We start from the raw sequence: 20,773 nt of genomic DNA, 5'->3' as shown, positions 1-20,773 counted from the left end.
AGCCAAACACTACTGTTTGTAGCAAAGCTTAATATTATTTTATCTGGATTATTCACAATTCTCTATGGTTCCATGTTCTGTTATTATGACAAGGGGAAAAGGTTTATCTTTCTTTGCTATATATCAATTATATCACCTCTTACTCTCTTTTTTTTCTCAGCTATTAAAAATCAGACATCTTTCCTCATAAAGATGTGTATAGTGACCGCACATGCTTTATTAAAAAAAAGAACAGTGCCTTATTTCAGGACGCCATTCTTTAGATTTATTTTTCAAAAACTCACTTTTGTCCTTTATTTTGCTCATTTAACTTTTACCATACAAATGGTACCACTTCATGCAATCTATCATATTCAGATGAAAAATACAGAAAGTCAATTTATTTATTTATTTATTTATGAGACTTATATACTGCTTTAAGTGCAAGCACTCTCTAAGCGGTGTACACCAGTAAGCAATGTATATATATATTTACATTGCTCCCAACAATCTGGGTCCTCATTTTACCTACCCCGGAAGGATGGAAGGCTGAGTCAACCTTGAGATTTGAACCGCTGACCTGCTGAACACAGTCAGCTAAAGTGGCCTGCAGTACAGTACTACAATTGTCTTTTTAAAATAAATTTGCATATAGTCTTTGATTTTAATAGAATATGCATTTCTTGGTTTGGTCCTCTGATTTGTTGAAAAGCAAAGTTATAACCAAGTAAACTTTTTTATCCTTCTGAACCTCGTTCAGATTTGCCTCCTTTTCAAGTTTGGGTTTGCCCTTTATTTTTTCTAAGAAAAGATTTGCTTCAGTCCTCTTGATCAATTCTGTTGCTTCTCAGCACATTCTCCAGTTCATTAACTCTGTTCCATCAGGTCAATGATCCTCAAAAAAGATGCCATTCCACCAGAGTGTATTAGACCAATACAGGTTGGAAAGCTAGAACATCTCATGAGCCCAGCTGAGAGAGCAGAAACGAACATGCTTTCCTCCCTTTTTTCTCTTTTCCATTAGATTATATGTTTGATATTACAAGCAACTTTGATTTCATCAACACCACTTTGGAAATAACTGTGGAAGCAGAGATTTTCTGTGGAAAATTTTTCCACAGGTAAATTTACCATTTTCAATATTATATATTTTAGTGCGTCATGCTTATTGTACATATTCACCTATTTCTTATTAAACATGGTTTTTGTTTTGTTTTTATGTGAAAAGGAAAAAGGTAGGAAGCAATGAAAAAAATCTCAGAATAACAGCAGAATAGGCAGCTAAGTTTATGTAATTATTTATATATTGGGTTTATTTCACACCTTTCCTATGAGAGTTCAAACCAGCATAGGGAAGTCTTTTATAACTTTATCACTGTAACACTATTCTTATCTGTAAAACAGATAAGGCTGAGAGTAACTAACCCCAAATCATCCAACAAGCTCTGTGATTGACTGGGAATTTGAAATTTGGACTTGCTGGTCTAAGTCCAAACCCTGTTTTGCAATGAGGCTTGAAACATTGAGCTCCCAATAGGGGTCCCATATTATGGAATGTCTCAAAAGTGTTGGCTCTAAGCACAATAATGGTGAACGTGCACTTATTTGATCTTGCTGAGAAACCATGATGATTTATGGCACCATTTTCAGTTACAGACTAGAACATCAGCCCTGTGATTTTAATCCATGCCTGTGCAGTAGACTGAAAACAACTTGGGAGAAACTTTTGCATTGATTTATGGTTGCTTGAGTTTTGCAGTGGTTCTTTTGCGTAATTTGCTGCTCTGAAGGTATAGTTTAAAATATAACAAATAAACTAACCAAATGTTTTAAAATAAAACAGTATTTACAGTATCAGTTTTCACTAGGAATTCTTTTATATTTATTTGTTTGTTTGTTTATTATAGAAAAATAAAACTTTTGCAGAAATTGTCACTAACATTTAAACCTTTGTGTTTAAAGGTACAGCAGCTATTAGATTGTTTTCATTCCTAATGCCACAAAACAGTTTGTACAAATGCGGTTTTCAAAGTTCTAAGCAAGGAGTGTGCAAGTATAGATGTCTATTCTTATAGAAGAGAAAGAATCCAAAGTATTCAGAAGCAGTTTTGGAATTATTTCCAAATTATTACATTGGAATTATCTGTTAGTTGAATTCTCTGAATGGTAACTTTAAATTTGCTTGAGAGGTGTTTCTGGCATTTTTTTTTCTGAATTCCAGTCAAAAATGCCCATTCAGAAGAATGGATTTGTTTAACAACCATGTGATTTGCTTAACGACCACAATGATTCACTTTATAATTGTTCTAAAAATGGTCATAAAACTGAGTCTGGTCACATGACCACAACAATTTACAATTGAAATTCCAGGCTCCATTGTGGTTGTAAGTCGAAGATTACCTGTACAGAAAACTGTACCTACAGTAGGCAGGGACAGCTTAATCAGCCTATTTTTTTTTGTAAATTTGGGGAAGTGGAAAAATCATTCAGTGCATTCTACAGATATCTATAATTTTGTATGGTCATCTCTTTCCTAATATAAATGCTGAATTCAATTTTCTGTTTAAAAAAAACAGTCTGAATTGCTGCATAGTTTTTCAATAACGTTATTGTGCTGAATGGAAAATTTTACTTAAAGCAATCACATGGTTCTACTTATTATCCTTTCTGCCTGATTTCTATGTGTAAACTGTAAATGTTCATATTTAAGATAAATTTGGTATTTTGCTACACTATAATTAGTGACATGAGATGAGCATGCTAATTAAAAATTTGGAAGACCTATAGTATAGAAACATCCATAAGAATTAAAAAAAAAACCCTTCCATATAATGATTGGAAAAGCAAGCAAACAGGCACATATCTTTAATTTCCTGCTTCCTTACAGAACTTTGTTCTTTCAAAATTTGTCATGATACACATAGATTTTCTGTAATTAATGCACCTAAAAATGAATAAATCCCTTATACATGCCATCTTTCTTTCAAATCCTCCAACCCGGTTTCTCCAATGTTGAAAGTTCTGCATGCCAGATTTTATAGCCAAGTTATAAACATCTAGAAAACAGGATTTTAAAGTAAAAGTCAATCACCCCACATATGTTAAAAGAGTCTTTTGCATCATTAAATTCTGATCCTAAAAAAATACAGAATTTCACATTAGTTTTTGTGGATAAAATCCCAAAGAAATAATATAATTTAGATAGTTTTCGTTATAAAACTTTACCTGAAAGTTATATAATGCTGCTTGCCCAAGTAAATCTACTGTCAGATATGGAATCTAGTTTGCCAAAAGATATTACCAACCATCACTTCTCTGAAATTACACTTCCATAAAAGGTATTAATTTTTAATTAAATATTGATGTAGCAATTAATACTGGCTTCAGGTTTTAAAGATCTTGAGAAAACTATGATAGCTGCAAGCTGGTTGAAGCACCATTTCACTGTTTGCTTTACAATACAGAGATTCCAAAGAGTTCATGATCGCGGTGGTAAAAACATTTGTATGAACATAGTAGTGACCTAACAGGTAAAAGCTGCAAGTTTTTGCTTGTCTTCATTCGCTTCTAAAAAGAAAGAGAAAAAAAATGTGAATCTAGGTTACAGAATTTTATATTTCTTTTTTTTTTGTACATTATAGTTTACTATGAAAAAAGTCTCTTTTTAATCCTTCTCATAAATATAAACACTTCCAATCTTCACATTTTCTGATAAATGATATAAATCATGTTTGCAGTCAAGGCGTTTTCTGAAGTTGCCAGGGATTCTGAATATGTAAAGAACAATCTAGCCCAATTATAATAATTAGGTGAGAAAAATGGGTCCACAAGAGTCGGAGAAAACAAATTTATTGTAGCAATTAGACAAGCGGAACCTGAACCTAGAAATCAAGATTTCATATTCTGTTGAAGTGGTATCAAGAAATAAAGTCAGATTTGTTCAGGGTAAGCCTCCAGAATCTTCTTCCTTTTATAGAGTTCCTTCAAAGGGATGTCAGATTCTATTATGAAGTACTATAGCACATGTGTATGAGTATGGTACTGTCTGTGTTAGTTCCATTCATTCATCCATTCATGTTTCAGGTTTCACTATCTTTTGTCCCAATTAGAGACTAAACCTCCATTTGAACTGGATTCAGCGGTTCGCACTAATTCAGTAGAACCGGTAGCTAATTTTTTGTTGCCCAGGCCCAGAATGGACTTCCAGAAGCAGCATCCACACAGAGAACTGGCTGTTCACATATTTGAATCCCACCACTGACTATACAACAGGACTACGTGGTCTGATATGTTTGCCAATGGCTACATTCCTTGACCAACACAGGGAACTGGGCATGGAGAAGTACTGGGTGGTTTTTATGAAGCTCACATAGACACGAGAATCAAAAGATACAACACCAAAACATGTTTCTGTCATTCTGAATCAACACAGTTTAAAAAAAGCAGGGATTAAGAGAACAGCTCTTGAGTCTGAAATTCAAAGAACAAAGTTTGAAGCTGATTTTCAACCTACCATTTGGGTTATGTTTGAATAAACTGTTATTTGAAAAGGGCTGCTGTCTGGGATATTACTTGGAGACCAATTATTGTTGCTGCCATTGTTGAAGGCATTGAGGAATCTGATAAGGAAATATCTCTGAAATGATAACCCAAGACATCATGAGTTATCTAGCATCTATTAAAACTCATGTGACCTCAGATTAGGAATCTGATAGACAAAGAGAAGGCAGAGTGATATACACAGAGACATAATCCTTAACCCTCTGTCTATACCCTACTGCCTTCCTGGAGTCAGTAGATCATGAGCTGCTGAAAATTCAGTTCCATTGGACTTAAACCTGTATAAGCTTTGTTGCTTGGGGAAAGGAGCAAATAAATATTGTTCTTTTTTTAGCATCCATTTAAATGCATGAGGATTGTCAATAAATACCATGAAGATAGCATGGACATTTTTGAGAATGTTCTAAATGATAGGACAGGAAGCTTATAGTCCATAACTGGTTTCATTCAGGTAATCAATAGGATAAAATGGAGGACTGGTTTGGGGTAGGGAGGTGAAATGATGTACAAGAACAAGAACAATATTTAGCTCAATTTATATAAATGGAAAAGTACATTTCTTTTTCTACATTAAAAGTAGATATACTGAACAATCCAATCAAAAATATATTTATTATTATAATAACATGCAGGAATGCTGCATGTTATTATAATAATAGCTTTCCATGGTCAGTACAATTACATACATACTAAAACTAGTATCCATTTGGATTGACTGTATTTTTCCTCAGCTTCCCCACAATAACCCAAAGAAGTATTTTGTCCTTTTGGCAACCATAGATGACCAATGCAGTTGACTTTTCCAAAGATAAAAGCAGGGCTTTTTTTCTCATAGAACGCCCAGAACGGAGTTCCAGCACCTTTTTGGGATGGAACCTTGTAGGGTAGGCAAGGCATGTTGTATGACATGTGTGAGTTCTGGCATCTTTTTTTTTTTTTTTTAGAAAAAAAGCACTGGGTAAAAGTCAATAAGCTTTGTAGTCTAATGGAGATTAAATCTGTTTTCTCACATCTATGTCCAAACTTTTAGTTATCATTCTATTCTACAAGTCATTTATATGAAAAATAATACCATTGTTCTCCTCCTCCATTAACTTGAAACTAGTAAGATTCAAAATTCAGGATTTTATATTTATGATGTCAAATATGAAAATGTGTTATATTTTTAGAAATTAAAACTCCTTCAGAATGCTATTGTGTGCTTTCCACTTTATTCATACAAAATGCCAATTATGCAGGATGAGAACTGAGATATTAAATAAATATTGGTTGGGTCAAAAGAAATTAAGTGCTTGCCTGAGGGAGGGGGGTTGTATATTGTGTTTCATAAGCAACTCTCCCATGTGGAAAAGATCCTCAAATATAGCTTTCAAAATGGCATGGAAGGTTTTTAAAGAATCCCATGTGTTCTTGGGAACTTAGTCAGAGTAATTGGGCTGCTTCTCATAAGAAATGTGCATTGGGTAGATGGATACTTAGTATCTGTAACTGAGAAAAAATAGATAATTTACAAAACAAAAAATATTTTGTTTATATAACGTCTGTTTTCAACTTAGTCCAAGAGCTTGTTTATAGAAGTTGTTGTATAAAACTTTAAACCCCTACTAAAATGTATACATTATATGGGTGGTACTGCTCCTATTCATTATTTCTTATGCAAGAATGTAATCTCTGAAATTAAACAGTAATGTTCTGCTTATTCTTGTACAAACTTTCGCAAAAGCACTGATGTATTTTCACTTTGGGTTGCTGAATTCTGCATTCAAACCTCCATTTTGTAATACCCATTATTTAAATTACATTGGGATATCTCCAAAAATATAAATATAAGTTTTATATTTATAAAACATATTTTTACTGTAAAACTTATTTCTTGTTATAATTGTGTATACAGTTCAGTGTCCCAGTCAAAGAAAGTTTTGGTGTTCCCTGATTTTCTCCCAGAATTTTCTTTTCTATCCATTCCCAGTGTTTCAGACATGGTCCAGCCATGAAATTGGTCATATAATCAATTACAATATAAATTTATGCTTGTTAAACTACTTTCATCTGAATATATGAATGAAACTCGTGCTATTACTATATACAATTACATTAATTTTCCAAGATAGATTTCTTCAGGTCCAAAACTTTAAACAATGTTGTCTTTCAAAAGCAGTTTTTGATTATATTACAGATTTTCTGTGGAGATGAAAGCCCTCAGGCAAGCATGTATAGTTTATTCCGTATAAGTTACCAATTTAAAAGAAACTAAGGAAGTTTTTACAACTGCAAAGCTAAACAGGATAACCATGAGTAAAGAAAGTGAATTAATGATAAAATTAAGGCAACTCCTCACATTAATAAATAAAATAAAAGTAACATTATTTCCCAGTTTTGGATTCTGGTCAATCAGATTTTGAAACACACATTAATATTAAGCCCAGTTTTTCCTTTATTTTCCAAACACAGTTTTTCTATTTCTAGGTTCCCTGAATCCTATAAGCAAAATTTATAGGAATATAAATAAGATACGCTTAGCCATTGATAGAAAATTAGTTCTCAGCCATATGGAGTCTTCCCTTAATTTGTCAGGATTCCGCTTATGTTTGGAAGCCAATAATCATTACCTTGATGAATGCAGAAGAGAAACAAAGTATTTAGAACTGCATAAGAAAAGCATGCAGCAATAAAAACTAGTTAAAGTCTGGAATTGCAGCGAATACATCTTTTAAAATGTACAGTATCAAAGTAACTTACCTGTTTTATATCTATGAAGCGCACGCATTCTAGCCACATACTCAGAAAGCTGTGACCACACTGTGCACATTCTTGCCTCTGGGAAAGCAAATTCTGTGCTTGTGGGTTTTGTTTTACGGCTCTGCATAAAAGAGGGTTTTCATTTTCCAGCTGAGTAAAAATAAATCTTGCTGTTATTTCCTGTGGATTTAAAAGACAAAATAATAAATATTATTGACAAGAAATTATAATAGAAATTTAAATATGTAACCTGAAGTTTTAATTTAGAAAAATTATATGCCTCTGTCTTTTTAACTGCACGGTGCAACTCAGAAAAATACAATAAAAACCATCATTAGAACTTAATTACGAAGGAAGACAAAAAATGAAAAACAGTAATGCTTTACACACCAGTGGAAATACTTTGAATTGAGGGTGGAAGACAACCCATAACCAATAAAGCTGTTTCAGTACATGATTGTGTGGGACCTTTACGAGACACCATTCAGTACTCACGTTGCTGCATTTTCAACAATTTCCAGGCTTTTTTCAAGAAATGCACACTTGATTTAATAGGAGGAACCAGAGCTTTTTTTTTTCTCATAGAACGTCCAGAACGGAGTTCCGGCACCTTTTTTGGATGGAACCTTGTAGGGTAGGCAAGGCGGGTTGTATGACATGTATGAGTTCTGGTACCTTTTTTTTTTTTTTAGAAAAAAAGCACTGGGAGGAACCCATTCAAGCAGTTTCCAGGAATCAAAACTGACCCAAAGATATCCTCCCCCCCAAAAAAACCGACCCAATTTATCAGCTGAACATGATAAAAGGTCCTCTATCACCTATGTTCCTTAAATGTTTTCTTCCTCTTGTTACACATAAGAGGATAGCATTTACATTTCATGCATAGCGTACATAAAAAATGCTCCTTTCTTCTGAGTTATTGGCTGATTCACATATTTTACTAAATGATAAGATGGCTTACTTTAGTTTAGTTTAGCGATATATGTAAACCCATCTAGTGTGTTTCATAAATCATTACTTATATGGTTTGGTATTACATGAAACCAATTTTTCACTGGCCCATGTTTAAAACAAAGGATAATTTAGGACGACACTTGAACCCAACCACTGTTTTTATTGATGTTTTAATCATCCCAAATTCATACAATTAAGGTTCTTAGTACTATACTAAATCATTTCAGTCCATTTCATTTGAAAACTAATATACAGTATTTATATAATTTAAATAACTTTCAAGAAATATCCCAGGTTACAAAATAGTTATTTGAAATGGTTTGAATAGCAAAAATATAAATTAGTTTGAAATCTAGAGAAAGCATCATGTTAAAGCAATAGTTTATTGAACGTGTACTTCTGTATTAATAACCTTAAGAGTGAGAATATCCTCTTCTTGTATGGCACTAACTGGGTTTTTCTGAAGCAATGGATTATCTTCACAGAAAAGTTCCTCAAGCTGAAGATATCCCATCTATTTAAATAACAAAGTAACATTTTAAATATAAAACAATATAGTTAGTATTTTTCCCATTAACATCATTTATCTGTCATACATCTTAGGCCTATAATTTGGTTTTGCATTTGTGGAGCCACCTGACAATTTTGAGAGTAGTTATTTATATTCTTTCTAATTACCGTATAAGCTGTTCAGTGTCTTTTTGGGAGTCAAATGCCTTCAAAATTAGATAGATAGATAGATAGATAGATAGATAGATAGATAGATAGATAGATAGATAGATAGATAGATAGAAAGAAGCAGGACTTTTTTTCTCATAGAACGCCCAGAACTGAGTTCCAGCACCTTTTTTGGATGGAACCTTGTAGGGTAGGCAAGGCGGGTTGTATAACGTGTGTGAGTTCCGGCACCTTTTTTTTTTTTTTTTTTACAAAAAAAAGCACTGGATAGAAGACATAAGTAATCATATTTGAACAGATAAAGAACAAAGCTACAAATACAACTGGGAGGGGAGGATGTTTTTTCTGCCCAGATTGAAAAGGCCTCATCTCTCTTGTATTTCAGTCTAAAACTGCACAAAAAAACATTTTCTATATCTGCACTAAAATGGTGGGACTCTGCTTAGAGATCCATTCCAATGGCTTTTGTGGCTGACTGTACACAATTTGTTTTAGCAAGCCTTTGATCTGGCTGATTTTACCTGCAATTCTTTATCATCTGTGATTTTGAGTAAACGTTATTTACTAAGCAACAGTGTGTTTCCAGAACAACATAATGGTGAAATACAAAAACAAAGTGGTGTGAACTAAAATACAATAACAGCATAAACACAATTACAAAAAAAGTATAATATCAAAAGTCAAGTAAGGATCCTTGATATATTTATATGGCACTCTTGGAAATGCATTATTTTTTAGTACTTTCTGGGCCAACCATTAGATTTCAATAGAAGATTGGTTAGGGTGTTTTCCACTGAAGAGATTGATTAATGGTCATACTTACTGCTTTGGGAAAAATCTGAATATTATTTCCTGCAACATCAAGAGTCTTAAGTCTCTTCAGTTTGCAGATTCCCTAATTAAAAATGATAAATGTGAATTAATAATATTAAAATAAGTGCCCTTCAGCACAAACCAAAGTATACCTACTTTGAAGTTCCGCAGAGTGTTCCCAAGTGAACGTGCATAAAGTTACTGAATTCCTGAAATGTATTTCCAGAGTATCCCCAGAAATAACCATCAAATTTCAATTTTAACGTGAAAGAAGAAATAATTATTAAATACATGGAGAATAATTTACCCATTTTAATTATGTTTAAATGTAACCTAAATTATATTAATTTTTTTTTGCTATGCAGTATCATTATTTTGTTCCAGTCTTAGTCTTTTTATAAAAAAGGTATCCCAAGAAATCACTTGAATGCAAAATGTAGCACTCTTCCTTAAATAGGGAAAGGTAGAATGACAGCAGTCATGAAAAAAAAAGCTGAATACAGAGAATAGAGAGAAAGGAGAGTTAGTAGTAATTCTTTTTATATATTAAATAAAATAAACTGAAGATAATGTCTTATTTATTTGCTCCTGGGATTAGACTATATTATTCTTGACATTTTTTTCCTGCATTGTCAACTGAAACATAAAACAATGCTTTATGTTGTGATCTCAAGATAATACTAGAAGTATATTAGAGTGGCAGTGGATTCATACACTATGCTAAACTACATGTAGCTGTTTTCAGCTAGGTATCTTGTGTGAATCTGAACCCCTTGTTTCAAAATCATGGTATATAAATAATATTTATATCTATATATCTACTTCTAATTCAGCCAATTATGGTTGGCTATTTAGGATTCACCTTTATAACCTCAAAAGTAAAACTGATGTCATAAAAGGGTTTCTTTTTTTAAAAAAAAAAGTGAGATGCTAACTAAAATAGGTAGCATAAACTCACCTTAGAAAAACAACATTGTTGCATAGGACTCCATGGCTAAAATATTGTAACTCATTCCATGCTAAAGGACAATTTTGCTATGAAAAGTTCCACTTTTCTCCATAACAAGCTGATCACAATTTCCAAGAGGTGTTCCAGATATATGAGAAAGCAGTTTGTACAGAAACTGAAGCCATTTGTGCTATTCTAGACACATTTTATATAATCTGTAGCATCTTCACCAAATGCAAACATTTTTAAATTTCAAATATACATTTGGGTTATGGATTAGGAGTGACTGCTTAATTTTTACTTCTTTCTACATTTTCAGCATTTTTATACATATGGACAATCCAAATAATTTATAATATTTGTAAATAATTTTTCTTTAACTCCTCTGCAATATTCCAAAGGTATTTAACTCTTTCAACCACTGTTCCATGAAAAGCAAAACAAAAATAAAAAGCAGGGAGAAACTGTTACACTTAAAATTGATTCAGGCAAAAGTTTGAGAGTCAACTAGTACAGACAAAAAATCCTTCGCACTGTGATGTTTGTTATGTTACACCAGGGGTCTGCAACCTTGACAACTTTAAGACTTGTTGATTTCAGCTCCCAGAAGTCTAACCTTGACAACTTTAAGACTTGTGGAATTCTGGGAACTGAAGTCCACAAGTCTTAAAGTTGTCAAGTTTGCAGACCCCTGTATTACATCATTGAAGCACATTTACTACAGGTAGTCCTCAACTTACAACCATTCAAATTAGCGACCATTCAAATGGCATTGAAAAAAGTGACTTACAACCAATACATTTACAAAATCAGAACATCCTCACAGTCTCATGATCAAAATTCAGGTGCTTGGGAATTGGAACGTATTTACAACTGTTGGAGTCATGTGTGATTGCCATTCAACACCTTCCCAATCAGGCTCCAACAAACAAAGTCAATGGGAGAAGCTGGATTTGCTAAACCACCACATCATTCACTTAACTGCGATGATTTGCTTAACAAACAGGACAAAAAAAAGCTGCAAAGTTGGGCACCACTCAAGTTAACAACCACTTGGCTTAACAATGGAAGTTCTGGTCCTAATTGTGGACATAAGGCAAGGACTACCTGTACTTTACATAAATAAAACCTTTGACTATTGTTTGGGGTATATCTACTGCATATTTAATTACAAAATAATGGAACTGATCATTGCAGCTTTTAAGATGAGTTAACTACAACTATACACAAAAGATCACCATGCAGCAGAGTGAAAAACTTCACCCATCAAATTTTCCTGAAGAAGAATCTCCAAGCTCCATCTTCATTGGCTTTTCCTATTGAGCGTCTGAAGGCCTGTTTCATTTCCCTATCCAATTCCTAAAGGCATGGTTTTTTTAATGGTCACAATATAATACCTTTTTCCCCCAAAAAAGCATAGCTACTCACATCAGGGAGGGTTTCTATTTTATTTCTTGACAAAATCAAGATCTTGAGTTTTTTCAGATGTTTGATGTCTTCAGGTAATGTGGTGATAAAATTGTGGGATAAGTGAAGTACACGCAAATTCTGAAGGCAACAAAATTCCTTGGGAATCTTTTCCAGTTTGTTATTCTCTAAACTCACACATTCAAGATTTTCAAGCCTATTGGAAGACAGTAGTTGAGGATACTTGCTTTTAAATATTTAACAACTGTTTGTAGATGATAGCCTCTATTGTTTGCATATAAATCAATTTTAATAAAATATAGCATATTCTCAAATTAGCCTTTCTAGCCTTATCAACTCCAATAATTCAACTGCACCATGTTGGCCAAATATTATGGGAACAGATGTTCAATTTATACTATTGAACAACCTATCCATATACTAATAAAGGAGAATATTTGTAGCTCAGGGTTGACATAAGGGGCCCTTGGTGCTCACTGAACTTGCTTGTTTTCTTGCAGACGTTTCATTATCCAAACTAGGTAACATCATCAGTGATAGTGATGTTACCTAGTTTGGGTAATGAAATGTCTGCAAGAAAACGAAGAAGCTCAGAGAGGAGCAAGGATCCCTCATATCTATGTTGTTTTGTTTCTGTAATCTTTAACTAGATAAAATGTTGCATTATAGAGCCACAATTTTTGAACCAAAATATCTCAAATAGACTCACTTACAGAATGGGTCCAAAATCTGAGATTCACAACTCCTGTGGAATTAAAATTTGGCAAATTTTATAAAATATTTAATGATATAAAGTGATCATAAAACACTTTAGGGCAGTCAAAATGTCATAAAAGTTTTCCTATATCTATGCTTGACTATTCTATGCAGAACAACATGGGCTATTTTCAAGGCAGATACATATTTGAATGTTTCCCTATTTTCACAGTGAAGGCAGGTCATCAGAAATTCTGCCATTGTTGAAAGTATTGGGGAATCTGGTAACGAAGTATCTCTGAAATGATACCCAAATGTTATGGGTTGTCTTGTATTTACTAAAACTCTTATGCCTGTAACATTTAACGGAATAAAACCGTGCATCATAGGGCAATCTTTTTTCAGCCAAAGTACATTGTGTAGGCTAACTTACAGAATGTGTCTTCAATGTGCAATAAATGGCTCCCATGGAATTGAAATTTGGCAAATTTTATAAAACAGTATATAAAATGATCATAAAGCATTTTATGACAATACAAAATGTCATAAAATATTTACACAAAAAAGGAAATATTGCCACAAAGAAGAGGGAGTCAACTTATTCTCCAAAACATCTGAAAGCAGGACAAGAAGCAATAGATGGAAAGGAAACAAGGAAAAAAGCAACCTAGAACTAAGTAGAAACTTTCTGGCAGTTAGAACAATTAATCAGTGGAACAACTTGCTTCCAGGTGTTGTGGCTGCTCCAAAACTGAAAAGTTTTTAAGAAGAGATTTGGATAACCATTTGTCTGAAATGATATAGGGCTTCCTGCCTGAGCAGGGGCTTGGACTAGAAGACCTCCAACTCTGTTATTTTGTTATTCTTCAATTTCTGATGTCTGACAATGCTACACAGTTCAACATGGCAGATACATCTTCTAAGGCAGATATATCTCTGAATATCTCCCTGAACTTTTAAGAACTTTTCAAATATTTTAAATTGTTGAAGTATTCCCATTGTTAAAAGGCATTGAGGAATTTTATGAGGAAATATTTCTAAAACTATGGGCCAGTGGGTCACGAGTTGTCTAGCAAATTTTATTTTTAGAAAGCTGAAAGTTGATTAAAAAATAATTCAGTAGCTTCAGTTGTCTGAAGTTGTGCTACAACGTATTATTTGCTGATATATTTGAATGTTATTCATTCATGAAAGGCTGACAATCAGTGCTGAATCCCTTGAAGGAAAATAAACCCACCCAAAAATAATAATTCCAACAGCTACATAAAGGATATACAAAGTCATGTGTACATTAATGCACCCCCAACGTATGCAACATGCTTTCCTTCTGGACCAAATAGAAAACCCAAGTATTAATTGCTTTTCTAAAGCACAGAGGCAATAATAAAGCCAAAGCACGGGGGCATGATAAAAATTGCTTAATTTTTAGTTCCTACCAAACAGCAGTCTAAAATAATTAAGATGTGGAAGGAATTGATGCACTTTGATCTGATAAAATGGACAAATTGGAAGAGGTAGTTCTACAATATCCAGGTCCGGATCCACATGGAGTAGTGGTGGCGAACCTATGGCACGCGTGCCAGAGGCGGCACTCAGAGCCCTCTCTGTGGGCATGAGCATCATGCCCCGGAAATGGCAACCGTCCCTCTTCAACCAGCTGCCTGCTAACTTGCCAAGGTCCCACATGGCCAGATACATCCCAGCACCCATGTGCTTGCTGGCCTCTGTGTGCAAGGGCTGATGGTATCAGGCAGCAGCTGCCCCAGCCCCTGCCTCACCTTGCCCTATGACAATGGCACCGCCCGCCTTGTCTTGCCTCACCTTACCCTGCAGAATGAGCCTCCTGCCCACCACCCCACCTGCCAGACTCCCTGGATCTCCCCCAACCCTGCCCGGGCCCCACAGGTGTCCCTCCCACAAACAACATCGAGGTGATCACGCCCACCTTGGCCACACCCACCCAATCTGCCATGACCACCACAGCCACGCCCACCTGGCACCTGATAAATAAGTGGGTTTGGGGTTGCAGTTTGGGCACTCAGTCTCTAAAAAGTTCGCCATCACTGACATAGAGTCTTACAAATGACAACCAGCACCTGAGATGATGGCCCATAAGAAAACTGGCAACCAATGCAGTTCTAAAAGCAGTGGGTTTACCTTGGTATATAGTATTTAAGCAATAGAAAAGTGATCTGGATCAGTGTTTTTCAATCTTGGCAACTTTGAGATATGTTGACTTCAACTCCTAGAATTCCCCAGTCAGCATGGAGTCTTAAAGTTGCAAGGTTGAGAAGCACTAATCTATTGTAGATAAATGGAATGAGGTATAAATGTTTTTTTCAGCTACCATCTGAAAATGTGGGTGAAGTCAAACCTGGATCTTCCTATTCTAAATCCAACACTTTAGCCACTATATTGCAATGATTCTCCTTTAATGCTAATCTAGGAATTTTGTCCTTTCTATTGACTTAGGAAAAGTATTTATATTCTTTGTTAAGTAGCTGTAAGATAAGCATATATCCACCTCAACCACACATACACAGTCCAATCTTTAAAACGTTAAAAGGAATTTACTTTCATCATTCAAATGCTGCTGCTGCTGTTCACAAAAACAGTGATGGGTTATTAAAACCAATTTATACATTGTAGCCAATTCAGGCAAAATCTTATCCTGATATTTATCAAATTTACCTGCAAATCTCTGGAGGAAGGTAACTTAGTTGGTTCTTGTTCAGATTGAGAAGTTCTAAATTCTTCAAATCATCTATAAACAAACATAGCCTTCAAATAAATTTTTTAGAGATATGAAGTCTTATATTATGCCTATTCTGTTAATGCTCCATTTTATTTATATGTCATGGTACTATTTTTAAATAACCAAGAAGTACATTTAATTAAATAATTTGATGTAAATAGCATCCCGCTATGCATTTTTTTTAATCTTCATTTCTACTAAAAAAATCTATTTTGTAAGAGCATTTGCAGAATTCTGAGGGCTGTACTTGAGGGTCATATGGAACCTCAGTTTCTGCATCTCTGCATTAGCTTTGTTAGGACCAGTTTCAGTTGAAGATGAACTACTAGCAACAAAAAATACTTAGAAGATAATGTCCCCAGTGACAGAAAACAGATAAAGCAGCTTACACGTAACAACTGTTTTTGAGAACATAATAAACAATTTTTTAAAAAAGGAACAGGATCCTTTTCAAGGAGCATAGAGTTGAATAGGGGAAGAATGAATTTGGAATAGATTTTTGAGGTGATGATTTTTTTTTCTTCTCTCATAAAAGCTTCTTTAAAATCCCCCAAAGCAGGTATTATTTTAGGAAAGGCATTCCTCTTTTCTCATGACAGATTTTTTTTGCTGAGAGTACATCAGCTAAAACATGTTCATCATTGACAATAAAATATCTTTCTTTTAAAACTATTCATTTTATTCATATGTTAACTTATACAACGGAAGTTATTATGATACACTTGAATGAACATGTAAATTAAAAGTAATTTCACTACATGGGATGTGGGGAGTAATTTCATTATATTGCATAGATTTGTTGCCAAGTATATAGTATAGCACCTATGTAGTTATATATCTACTATATAGCAGAGTACCTGACTTTGAACACAACATGATATGCCCTTACCAAATATTAAAGGTGATATTTTGGTGATCTTGTTTCCAAACATATAAAGCTTTTGTAGAGATATGAGATATTTCAATTGTTCTGGAACTTCCTCAAAATTATTATTTCCCAAATTTAGTACCTTCAACTACAATCAGATATTTGATTAAACAGTGTTGATCAGTACTCCTCTAAGGTTGAAAAAAGAAACTCATGTGCATTAGTATTATCTAATTTTGAACTATCATATTAAGAGCTGAAACTATCCTGTGATACAAGCTTGCAACAGAAATTCTATCTCTTAAAAACAAAATTGGGCATTATTGTTATTTAGCTTGAAATTAAGAAATGGGCTACAAGCAAAATCCTACATTATAGCAGGATACACAAATGGCATGGAATTATCAGAAATGTTTTTTGTATAGAATGGAATGGCATGCAAATTCTGCGGAAATAGTCCTTATGATTTTATTAAATAACCTGCCTTTCATTCAGGAGCTCAAACTAAGGATGAATACAGAATTTATTTGAATCCCACCTTTATTATTTTTACAAATAACTCTGGCAAACATTTTTCTTGTTCTATTTTACTCACAACAAGAACCCTGTGAGGTGGGTTAGGCTGAAAGAGAGTGACTAGCCAAAAGTTACCCAGCTGGTTTTCATGGCTAAAGCTAAGTATAGTTAAGTATTATGTTTGTTACAATAAAATTTTGTATCAAGTAAAACTGCAGTATTGGCACATTGCCCTAAGTCCAAGTGATCTATAAACTATGAATTGCATTAATATGACTCCTTTGCTATCATGGTTTGCAATGAGTTGCAATCAATGCAATCTGTCTTATGCTGCAGTAATACAACTTTGCTTAGTGTCTATGGAGATTCTCGATCATCCAGGTTGTCGCAAAAGTGCTTTTCCAAAAGACAACTGGGCTTTTTTTTTCTTTGAAAACATTTCACTTCTCATCCAAGAAACTTGTTTAGTTTGGATGATATTGCGAGTTTTGCAATCCCAGTAAGTAGCTTTTAGAGCAGTGGTTCTCTCTTTCAAAAGCCAATTGTCCAGGCTGTCTCTGCCCTGCTGAGCCCGCCAAAAGTCTCATTCTGCAAACGGTGCTGCACCAGTTTTGAGCTCTCTTCTTCCATTAAAACCAATAGAACTACACCAGTTTAGGAAGAAGTGGAACAATTTCCTAAGGCAATCCAGAAGAATGCTTTTAATCCAGTGTTTCTTAACCATGGGAACTTTGTGTAGACCAGTGATTCTCAACCTTTTTAATGCCTTGACCCCCAATCGGTCGTAAGTTGAGGACTACTCAACCAGTCGTAAGTCGAGGACTACTCAACTGGTGCAGCACCGTTTGCAGAATGAGACTTTTGGCGGGCTCAGCAGGGCAGAGACAGCCTGGACAATCCCTGTTGGCTTTTGAAAGCCAATAGAATTAGACTCTATTCAACAGAGTCTATTCTATTGGCTTTCAAAAGCCAATAGAATAAAAGGGAGTAGCACAGCTAAGGAAAAGGGGGGGAAAATGGCGGACTGTGTTGTTTGGCAACCCCTGTGAAATGGTCGTTCGACCCCAAATGGGGTCCCGACCCACAGGTTGAGAACCACTGTTTTAGAGGATATGTTTAAACCAGAACTTTAACAAAGATTAATGTTGATTCTGCCATGGGTTTACATTATTACAATTATACGATATTTATTCTTTCACAAGGTAACATATATTTTATCACAAAGAAAAATTGCCATGCAACAAAACTCTGTAGTTTTCAACTGTTCCAAAGATGATGTTAAAAAAACCTAAAACCAGTATCTATTTTTTTCCAAAAGAAAAAAAACACTAATTTTAAAATGCTTCTTCATTCCATGTCATATCCTCCCACTTTAAGAAACCACTACACAAGGAAACTAATATTCTTGTTGAAAAAAAAATACAAACTATACTAATTCTTTTTCAGTATAGATTTTCAACAGTGTGGTTTACAAAACTGTTCTGGATTGAAAAAAATATTTATCCAAAATTCTGCAGCATCTTGATTACAGCTGAGATTGCAATTATTGAACACATTGGTTATAACAGCAGTTTAAAAAACAACTTCAGTGTAATAATTAATACAGATTTTTTAAAAACATTCTAAGAACGGCACGAATGCCCCCCCCCCTTTTCCCATGAAATATCAGAGATTCTCTAGTAAGGAAGAATGGTGATTGCTGCAGGCGATCAGTCCGTAACAGTGCAAGAAGAGCCTAGCTGGATCAGTCAGAGACTTCTTAGACCAGCATTCCGGGTAACAAAGCTTACAATCAGGGTAAGCGAGTGACAACCATGCCCACAAATGCGCCTCCAAGCCAGGGTCTTGGGGCCGGCTCACCCGGCTCAGAGCCTCCATTTCGTGAGAGAGACTGAAGAGTTGATTATCTCGGAGGTTCAGGCGCTCCAAGTTGCTTAAGCTGGCCAAGCCCCGCGGCGGGTGCTGCAACCCCCGTCGTGCCAGAGAGAGAGAGCGAGTCCCGGAGCCGCCCCGCAGCACGCGAAGCAGTTGCCCTTCCGCCATCTGCAGACTGTCCTCCAGCCCGATCGCGTCGCTGTGGAAATGGCAGAACTAAAGTCCTTTTCTCCCGTTGTCGTGGAAACGCCGAAACCTGGCGATTGTTACAGCTCGGCGTTCATCAGTCATAAACATTCATCAGTGTTCATTTATGACGAGTAACATCATTGAAAAATGCGCACTACGAACTGTCTGTGTGTGTAGGGGGAAGAAAATACACACCTTAGGAATAGAACCGTGGGATTTATGAATTTAGTTGCCGTCGCTTGATAACATTGACAGGTCTTATCAGAATCCGAAGAGATAAATAAATCTATGATAAATAATGATGTTAAAGCTTATACGATTATTTTCTAAACCATAGCTATGGAGAATAACAGAGTTGATTTACGTTAGCATCCAGGTGCAAATAAATTCAAGAGTGACCTTGGCTAATTAAGAAAGCCAAATAGAGTTTTGCTTGTTATATCTTGGATGAACTGTTCTTAAAGGAGACATTGCTGCAGAAATAACAGCGTCATTTCAGCATCCCAGTTTGGTGCAGTGTTTAAAGAACTATTACTTTTAGGTCTCTCTTAGACATGATGGCTGGCTAGGTGACTTTGGGCAGTCACATTCCTTCTGTCTGACCCACCTGACAAGGTGATTGTTGTAGGAAAATAGGAAGTCCAGAGGTATTAGGTTCTTTGCCACCTTGATTTGATCAAATATAAAGATTGAATAAAAATCTAATCATCCCTTGCTTTCTGTAATTTCTACTTTATGGTGCTAAAGTTAATTAACTTTGGGCCTTTACAAAATACTTCACTGCAGCATTACACATTCACACAAACACTAACCACAGCATATTGTAAGCTGAGAAAATAGCTTCAAGGGGACCATTCCCAAATGGACAGTACAGCGTTCATGTGAAAAGGATATATAACATTTAAGAAATGAAATAATTACCATAAATATACTCATAGCAAAAAAATATATGCCTGTTTCTAAATATGGATCAGTTCTGAAGAACACTTGAACTTTTTTTTTTAATCATCTAACTGTCAGAATCCAATCATATTTCATCTTTAATTATCAAATATAGAAACTCCCAATTCTGCCTTCTTTGGATTCTGCCATAAGAGGGAGAGAAGGGGGAGAACAAAGGGGCTTTATGGCCCTCACTTCCTTCAGTAGACTTCAAAGAGCTGAATGCTGAATGTGTGTTTATTGTAACCTATTGTAACCTCAAAGCGTTAGCATCCAGAGAACATTAGCATTAACAAAGAAGAGTATTTGCCTTTCATGTAGTTATCTGAAGTCTCCATCCAGACGGAAGAAAGAAGAAACGGGGTGGAATTGTGATACTTGAAACTATCACTGGAAGGGGGGTTGATTGGGTGGGACTACTGGGGAACCCCTTAAAACCTTGAATGGGAGAGCTTGGACCCCAAGTCCTGTCTAGCATGCCTGCAACCATTTTCTCTTAATAAAGGATTCCTGTTGGAAGAATTATTCCAAGAGTTCTGTCTTCTTAAGATGCAAAGTGGGGTGGGTCCTTACATTAGACAGGACTTGCAAAATTAATCCACCTGGAAGGAAGACCCTTGCCGGGGGATTTTGCAAAAATTTACCATGTCAGACAATGGAGCAAGAGAGGGGGAAAACTCCCTGGAAAGAGAGCCGCTGACCCAGTTGGAACCTTGCCAGATGTTGGGATCCGAGAGGCCAGATTCCTCAGGAGAAGAAGTGGTGGAGACACAGGACCACAAGCCTCGCTGGTCGATGGGCGTTGGAAAGAAAAGTGAGTGGGGAAAGGAAT

General features: G+C 35.2%; 1 protein-coding gene across 5 annotated transcripts; it reads right to left on the bottom strand.

Annotated features, from left to right (window-relative positions):
• Positions 1-2,258: 2,258 nt before the first annotated feature.
• Positions 2,259-19,241, bottom strand: LRRC69 (leucine rich repeat containing 69). 5 transcript variants are annotated; one of them, XM_039353968.1, is made up of 9 exons: positions 18,726-19,241; positions 16,441-16,567; positions 15,488-15,560; positions 12,101-12,296; positions 9,734-9,805; positions 8,645-8,746; positions 7,279-7,458; positions 4,493-4,615; positions 2,259-3,546 (listed from the first exon to the last, which is right to left on the bottom strand). In XM_039353968.1, the coding sequence occupies exons 2-9, from the start codon at positions 16,481-16,483 to the stop codon at positions 3,433-3,435; spliced, it is 903 nt and encodes a 300-aa protein (XP_039209902.1). In that variant the 5' UTR covers positions 16,484-16,567; positions 18,726-19,241; the 3' UTR covers positions 2,259-3,432. The 5 variants fall into 5 exon arrangements, with proteins under 5 accessions (XP_039209902.1, XP_039209897.1, XP_039209898.1 ...); XM_039353963.1 differs by having other exon boundaries at positions 18,796-19,241; XM_039353964.1 differs by lacking the exon at positions 4,493-4,615 and having other exon boundaries at positions 18,796-19,241.
• Positions 19,242-20,773: the final 1,532 nt, after the last annotated feature.

Source organism: Crotalus tigris, unplaced genomic scaffold (genome assembly GCF_016545835.1).
Source record: "Crotalus tigris isolate CLP2741 ecotype Arizona unplaced genomic scaffold, ASM1654583v1 scf7180000018541.849907, whole genome shotgun sequence".
Classification (NCBI taxonomy): Eukaryota; Metazoa; Chordata; class Lepidosauria; order Squamata; family Viperidae; genus Crotalus; species Crotalus tigris.
This window is presented reverse-complemented; position numbering and strand designations above follow the sequence as displayed.

What these genes read in the sequence shown, in the direction of transcription:
- LRRC69 (XM_039353963.1), bottom strand. Translation starts at nt 18,978, where the DNA reads ATGGCGGAAGGGCAACTGCTTCGCGTGCTGCGGGGCGGCTCCGGGACT. An exon ending in AATATCACCTTTAATATTTG is followed by an intron (nt 15,561 to 16,440) that starts GTAAGGGCATAT and finishes GTTTGTTTATAG; the next exon opens with ATGATTTGAAGAATTTAGAA. An exon ending in AAATAGAAACCCTCCCTGAT is followed by an intron (nt 9,806 to 12,100) that starts GTGAGTAGCTAT and finishes ATTTTTAATTAG; the next exon opens with GGAATCTGCAAACTGAAGAG.